General features: G+C 37.0%; 1 protein-coding gene across 1 annotated transcript; it reads left to right on the top strand.

Annotated features, from left to right (window-relative positions):
- Nucleotides 1-3,078: 3,078 nt before the first annotated feature.
- Nucleotides 3,079-7,258, top strand: LOC139884786 (uncharacterized). The gene is made up of 9 exons (XM_071868768.1): nt 3,079-3,310; nt 3,441-4,232; nt 4,320-4,423; nt 4,521-4,855; nt 5,469-5,713; nt 5,756-6,182; nt 6,239-6,351; nt 6,571-6,754; nt 6,874-7,258. The coding sequence occupies exons 1-9, from the start codon at nt 3,079-3,081 to the stop codon at nt 7,256-7,258; spliced, it is 2,817 nt and encodes a 938-aa protein (XP_071724869.1).
- Nucleotides 7,259-7,572: the final 314 nt, after the last annotated feature.

Here is a 7,572-nt window from a genome sequence, read left to right as displayed (position 1 = left end):
CCGTCGGTCAAGAAGTTCCTGATCGAACAAGTAAAAATAAGAAAACTGCAAATATTTAATTATTTTTCCCACTTTTCACCCAAGCTTCGTTAATGACTTGGTTCGAACCTCATTTTAGGATTTTCTGTAGCATTTCTAAAATTGAAGTGCCAATTACTTTATCAATTCGCGGTTTGCATCTTCGGTTAAAAATCGAACCCATCAAGGAAAAACGAAAAGGTCGATCAAAGCCCCATTAAATCATTCTAATTATAATTAATTCAATTCGGTATCAGTATTATAAAAAGAAAATAATAGTTATTTAGGCTAGGAGTGTTCAAAAATGATTTCTTACCAATTTCTAGCTTCCTCAACATTTGAAAAAAAAAAAAAAAAAAAAAAAAAAAGGAACATCAAAAAAAAAAACATTTGAAAAAAAAAATCTTAGTTAGCAACTTCCTACATTGTGTGACCTCTACAGAAAAGTAAATATGAAATTATGCAAATCTTAATGAAAGTGGACATATATTAACTAACTTCTAGAACTAGAAGATTGCTAACAAATATATAGGGTGTTCGTGCGATTGAAATGACAGGTTACGTGCCCAAACATGATGGAGTTCTTTGAGAGTCTAGGAATTGATATGGAGTTATCTGACATGTCATTCGCGGTGAGCTTAGAAAATGGCAATGGCTGTGAGTGGGGCAGAAGAAATGGACTCTCAGGTTTGTTCGCACAGAAAAAGAACGCCGTTAATCCATACTTTTGGCAGATGATTCGCGAGATTCTCAAGTTCAAGGACGATGTCATCCGGTAATTTGACATCCTACAGAAGCCTTTTCTTTTTCTATATATATTGATTTATAAATTCTTTGGACAATGCAATATTTGACCGTCCTGTCTACTCTACTGATCATGTTTTCTCTTCTCCTTTTTGTTCGTTATTATTCTTTTCGTAGATATCTTGAAAGGCTTGATGTTAGAACTATTGATAGAAAAATATTATTTTTATGTTATTAAATTATGAAGGAGACGTACAAAATATATAGGAATACAATTGAATATTTAATGAGCAAGTAATAAACTAAAATATATTATCTCCTAATTGATGTCTAATTCTTGATGACTGAATTTGGATCTACTTCAGTATCTGGAATATTCTCTATAGCCCCCCTCAAGCGAACGGATAATGGATGAACACGGAGCTTGGAAGCGAGAAGACGGAATCGCGGAGCAGAGAGCGGCTTGGTGAAGATATCGGCAATCTGATCAAGTGAGGAAACAAAGCGAACTTCCAAAGCTTTACGAACAACTCGTTCCACGAACATAGTGATAATGGGTTTCTTTTTTGACGAGTTTATGTGGATTCGATCCCACGACTTGTGACTATGAGTACATACATCCTACCACTGGTTCACATGCCCAAATTAATGTCAGCTAATGCTTTTTATTTTCAGGACCAATATTAATGGTCCCATTGTATTTCTACAGATTCCACTATGCAGTTCGGTATGTCTTGCCCAGCAGAAGGGTTATGAGCTTTTCAGCATATTCTGTTCTTTCCTTCTGTCATAACCATCATTTACTTCAAGTATGTACTTGTTTGAAATTTAGGAATTACATCTCAAGTCGGTCTTGGAAAAAAAAAATTGAAACTTATTTCAGGTCACAATTGGTTATGTTTTAAAATATTATAATATTATGAATTTCTTTCACTATGCAGCTGTTTGGTCGCCCACAGTGGCTAACAGTAAGAGGGCGATCACAATGTTATGTTAACAAGTATGTCCAAAATCCTTCTTCAAACCTTTATGCCTCACAAAATGAAATAATATGTGTTTTTCATATAATTTTATTTGAGAAATCCAGGTCCGGGAACAATTGGAGAGTCTCGGTGTGAAATAAGAACAAGTAGTAACATAGGTTCCGTCTTTACAACTGAAGATGGGGGCTGCACCATATCCTGTGACGGAGCATCCCTCAAAAGGTATGATGGCTGCATATTGGCTGTTCATGCACCGGATGCTTTGGAAATCCTAGGAAACCAGACAACATTTGATGAAAGGAGAGTACTTGGAGCTTTCCCTATACATTTAGGTAGCATTTTCACTTACCATTCCTAACCGGATTAATTTAAAATTCATTAGGAATGTGCATCATATCCAGAAAACTAAGTATATAATTTCACGCTCTCTACCAACGATTAATCCAGGCAAGAATCGGCAAAAACCATGAGGTTCTAGAGATAGGATGTCGCTGGGGCAGCCTAGCAATTGAAGTTGTAAAACGAACCGGTTGCAAATATACCGGGATAAGTTTGTCTATGGAACAACTTAAATATGCAAAAGCTAAAGTGATGGAAGCTGGCCTCGAGGTATTTATAATTGAGAGAATCTAGTACTCTTAATTATAATGTTAATATCGAAAAGTACTTAATTTCTCTAGCTAGAAAAGCGTCATATTAATTATATTTGACCTAACATGATCAATTTGGTATCAGGCCGTATAAAGTTTCATCTATGCGACTATAGACAATTGCCTAAATCACACAAATTCGATAGAGTGATATCTTGGTATGTACCTAAGTTTAATTATCTGTAATATTTAAATAATCCTCAAACTTTCCAAACAAATTAAGTTGTATTTTTTTTATTTTTAATTAGTGAGATGATAGAAGCTGTTGGCCATTGTTGAAGTAACAATCTGCAGGTGATTGTTGAGGTTTGAAGAAGAAGCAAGCAAGAGAATGAAGACGACGACGTTTTGTTATAAAGAGTTGAAGATGACGTCGTTTCACAAAGGAAAATCAGTTGATTGAGATGGCCGAAGATCACATGAAGCCCATAGACACACTTGGCCCAGCTAGTTAGTGAACAAAATTTTTGACGAAAAAATTAGTTTTTAGTTAGTTAAAATACAGCTAAATCAGTTAGGAATTAGTTAGAATTAAGCTATAAATATAGTTGTAAATCATTGATCATAATCAATAAGAAAATAGAATTTTCCTCTAATCTTCTCAATTAACATGGTATCAGAGCCATAATCACACTATCAACTCATTTTTTACAAAAAAAAATCGCTTCTTCGAAGCTCTAACAATGGCGGAGATTCCGAGTTCTTCATTTTCTCTTCCATCTTCTTCTACTTCTGTTCATGCTTCATCGTCTTCAATTGATTTTAATCATCCGCTTTATTATCATCCTTTGGAAAATGCGAGCTATGTTTCTGTCGAGGAAGTTCTTACTGGAATAGAGAACTTTGGCCGTTGGAGCCATTCATTCAAAAACCAGGTTTTGACGAAGCACAAGCTTGGATTCCTCACCGATACCTGCAAGAAGGAGCAATTTTGATCCTCATCTTCATGAACAATGGGACTACTGCAATGCTCTGGTTCTCTCTTGGATTTTACGAAATGTGAATCGTGAAGTTCATGTTATTATCAACTATTATGTGAATGCAGCTGCAGCTTGGGCTGATCTGGAAGATCGGTTCAATAAAATTGATGGGACTCGAATTTTTTTCTTACGTCATCAAATTTCAACGACTTACCAGAGTAATTTTTCGATAGACAGTTACTTCAATCGACTTCGAGCATTATGGGATGAATTGGACTGTACTCTCCCATTGGCGATCATCGATCCTGCTCAGGCAGCTCTGATTTATGCTGTTTTTGAGGAAATAAAAACACATCAGTTCTTAATGGGTCTTAATGAAGCCTATATTCCAATTCGAGGTCAGATTCTCATTATGCTTCCTCTACCTCGTTTATCTGTGGTATATGCTATGATCAGACAGGAAGAAGCTCAACGTTCATTTACTCCATCTGCTGCTCTTACTCAGGCTTCAACATATGATTCTACTGCTCTCTATTCTTCATCTAAGTCTTTTAATGGAGCTTCTTCGTCTGGCATCAAGAAGAAATTATTGGCACCTGTGATCATTGTGGGATTAAAGGGCATAAGAAGGGCTGACTGTTACAGATTAGTTGGTTTTTCACCTGATTTTAAGTTTACCAGAGGCAAGTCTGATGCTCGTGCACATAATGTTGATGCTGTTAATGATTCTTCTGTTGCTTCATCTTCTCAAACACAGTCTGCTCGGACTACATTGGATCCTTTTAGCCCAACTCCTCTTCTTGTTTTTTCTCAAGATCAGTACTCTCAGATTCTTAGGATGCTTTCTGGATTAGCTCCTCCATCTGCAAATGTTGCTACAACTTATGATTCTGCTGCAAACACAGTCAATTCATCAGGTATGTTTAGGACCTGGATAATTGACAGTGGTGCTACAAATCATATGATTAATTCTAATGATGGTTTGCATAATGTTTCCAATATAGCATCACCTAAGTTTGTGCATTTACCTACTGGCCATAATGCATCCATTTCACAATCAGGATCTCTTAGCATTCTTCCTCATATTCATCTTACAAATGTTCTACATGTTATTGCTTTTCATCATAATCTTCTTTTCTGTTCACAAAATAGCTAAAGACTCACAATGCTTTGTTTCTTTCTATCCTGATTTTTGCCTGATTCAGGACATTCCCACTGGAATGGTACGAGGAATTGGTAAAGAAACAAATGGTCTCTACTATTTTCAGTCTCATTCTCCTATCCCGTCTTCAAATTTTTGTGCAAATTCCTGTACTAATAAAAAGTTAGGCCATCTCAATTTCACTTCTTTAACTCAATTACTTGTATCCAATAACATTGAAGTGAATAAAGAAAGTTTCTCTTATTGTTTGGTTTGTTCTAAAGCTAAGCATCATAAAATTCCATTCTCTTTAAGCACTAGCAGAACTCATTTTGTTCTTGCATTACTTCATGTTGACATATGGGGCCCTTATAGGATTCCTACACATCAAGGACATAGGTTTTTCTTACTATAGTTGATAAAAAAACAGTAGATATACTTGGGTTTTCCTAATGCACTCTAAACTAGATGTGTTTAGGTTGCTTAGTGGTTTCATCCTATATGCAAACAATCAATTTTCTACAACTGTGAAAGTTGTTAGATCAGACAATGGTGGAGAATTCATGAGCAAACAATGTCAAGATTTTTTGTTTCTCTAGGTATTCATCATCAACTCTCTTGTCTCTATAATCCACAACAGAATGGGTTGTTGAAAGAAAGCATAAGCATATTTTGGAGGTGGCTAGGGCATTGAGGTTTCAGACTTCTATACCCATCCAGTTTTAGGGTATTTGTGTTCAAACAGCAGTATATCTGATCAACAGGTTTCTATCTTCAATCATACAAAACAATATACCATTTGTTCTCCTATATAAGAAACAGCATGATATCACAGAGCTAAGGGTACTGGGTTGCCTAGCTTATGCCAAGGTACCACTGTTGATAGATAAGTTTGCATTAAGGTCTCATTTATGTGTTTTCATGGGATATCCTACAAATCAAAAGGGCTACATACTTTATAACCTAGAAACTAAACAGTTCTTGGTTAACAGGAATGTTACCTTTCATGAAGAAATTTTCCTTTCTCTATTAAGGATTATGTGCCTTCACCTCTATCACATGGTCTTATGCATCCTCTCTTTCTTGATCCTCCTTTTGTGATGCCTCCATTGCCAGCATTTCATCCTTCACGGGATTCTTCTTCTGCAAGTAATCCTGCTTCATCTGATTTGTATAATTCAGACTCACAACTAATGGTGGATGAGGAAACTGACGAGCTCTCTTGTGGAGGTGATGCCCAGTCACTTCCTTTGGAAGGTGCTGATGAGCTCCCTTCATAGGGTGATGCCCGGCCAGCAGGGCTTGTGCAGCCTGTTGGGGTCTTGAACCAGCCTTGTCCACATCCTGAAAAGTTACAGCTCAGGAAATCAGCTAGAAATCGACAACCATCCATATGGTTGAAAGATTATACAGCTTCATGCACTTATCCAATTCAGAATCATCTCTATTATTCAAACCTCAAACCACAGTATCAGTCCTTCATTGCCAAACTGGATGCTATTCAAGAGCCTATTCATTATGAAGATGCTATAAAAGATCCTAGATGGGTTGCTGCAATTAACACAGAATTACAGGCTTTGCAAAACAACAAGACATGGTCCATTATCCCTCTGCCTAACACAAAAACACCTATTGGCTGCAAATGGGTTTTTAAAGTCAAATATCATGCAACTGGAGAGATTGAAAGATTCAAGGCTAGATTGGTGGCTAAAGGATTCAAACAGAGGTATGGCATTAACTATAAGGAAACTTTTCTCCTGTGGTAAAGCATGTTACAGTTAGAACTGTGCTTTCTCTTGCTGCTAAACACTGCTGGCCAGTTTGTCACATGGATGTGGACAATGCATTCTTACAAGGTGATTTGGAAGAAGAAGTTTATATGTCTCTACCACAAGGTTTGCTCAATTCATGAGGGGGCAAGCAGTTAGTTTGTAAATTGAGCAAATCCTTATATGGTCTTAAACAAGCATCAAGGCAGTGGAATCACAAAATCACAGCAGCATTAGTTAATTCAGGCTACAAGCAAAGCAAGCATGATTATTCTCTTTTCACTAAGGATGAAGAAGAGAACAAGGTAATCCTACTAATCTATGTGGATGACTTGTTAATCACAGGGAATAGTGCAAAAATGATTGATGAACTGAAACAGACATTGCACAGTCATTTCAAACTGAAGGATCTTGGTGACTTAAAATACTTCCTTGGAATGGAGGTTAGCAGATCAGATTCAGGAATCATAATGAATCAAAGGAAATATGCTTTGGAACTCATCAGTGATACAGGACTAAGTGCAGCTAGGTCAGTGTCTACACCATTCGAGCAGAATTTGAAACTCACAATCAAGTAGTATGATGATTTAATCAAAAGGCAGGCAGATGATAAAATCACATCACAGACAAGTTACTTGACAATCCTAGTGAATATAAGAGACTAGTTGGAAGACTCCAATACCTGACCATCACTAGACCAGACATTGCATACTCAGTGAATCACATAAGTCATGTTCATGCATCAGCCAAAGGAGTCTCACTTACAAGCAGCTCTCAGAATCATCAAATATATCAAGAAGGGATCCCAGGAAAGGGTTTGTTCATGCCAAAGGAGAACTCACCTGAATTACGAGCATACTGTGACTTGGACTGGGCATCCTGCATACTCAGCCGACGATCGATCACTGGATTCTGCATAAAACTGGGTGAATCAATCATCTCCTGGAAATCAAGAAAGCAGAAAACAATTTCAAGATCATCAGCAAAAGCAGAGTACAGGACAATGGCAGATACAATATGTGAACTCACCTGAATTCGTGGAATGATTGGAGAATTGGGGGTAAAAATCAGTAAACCAGTTGAGTTGTTCTGTGACAATCAAGCCGCGCTTCACATTGCTGCCAATCCAATATATCACGAAAGAACGAAACACATAGAGATAGACTGCCATCTTATCAGAGAACAAATTCAGGCGAAATTGATTAAAACGAGTCACATTAGAAGTGAAGAACAGCCTGCTGATATCTTTACGAAAGTTTTGGGATCAACTCAACAAGAGCATTTGATGGAGAAAATAGGAATGAGGGATATCTTCAAACCTGCAGCTTGAGGAGGGGTGTTGAAGTA

This window comes from Rutidosis leptorrhynchoides, unplaced genomic scaffold (assembly GCF_046630445.1).
Source record: "Rutidosis leptorrhynchoides isolate AG116_Rl617_1_P2 unplaced genomic scaffold, CSIRO_AGI_Rlap_v1 contig60, whole genome shotgun sequence".
Taxonomy (NCBI): Eukaryota; Viridiplantae; Streptophyta; class Magnoliopsida; order Asterales; family Asteraceae; genus Rutidosis; species Rutidosis leptorrhynchoides.
The sequence above is the reverse complement of the archived record's forward strand: the minus strand, read 5'-3'. Positions and strand labels throughout refer to the sequence as shown.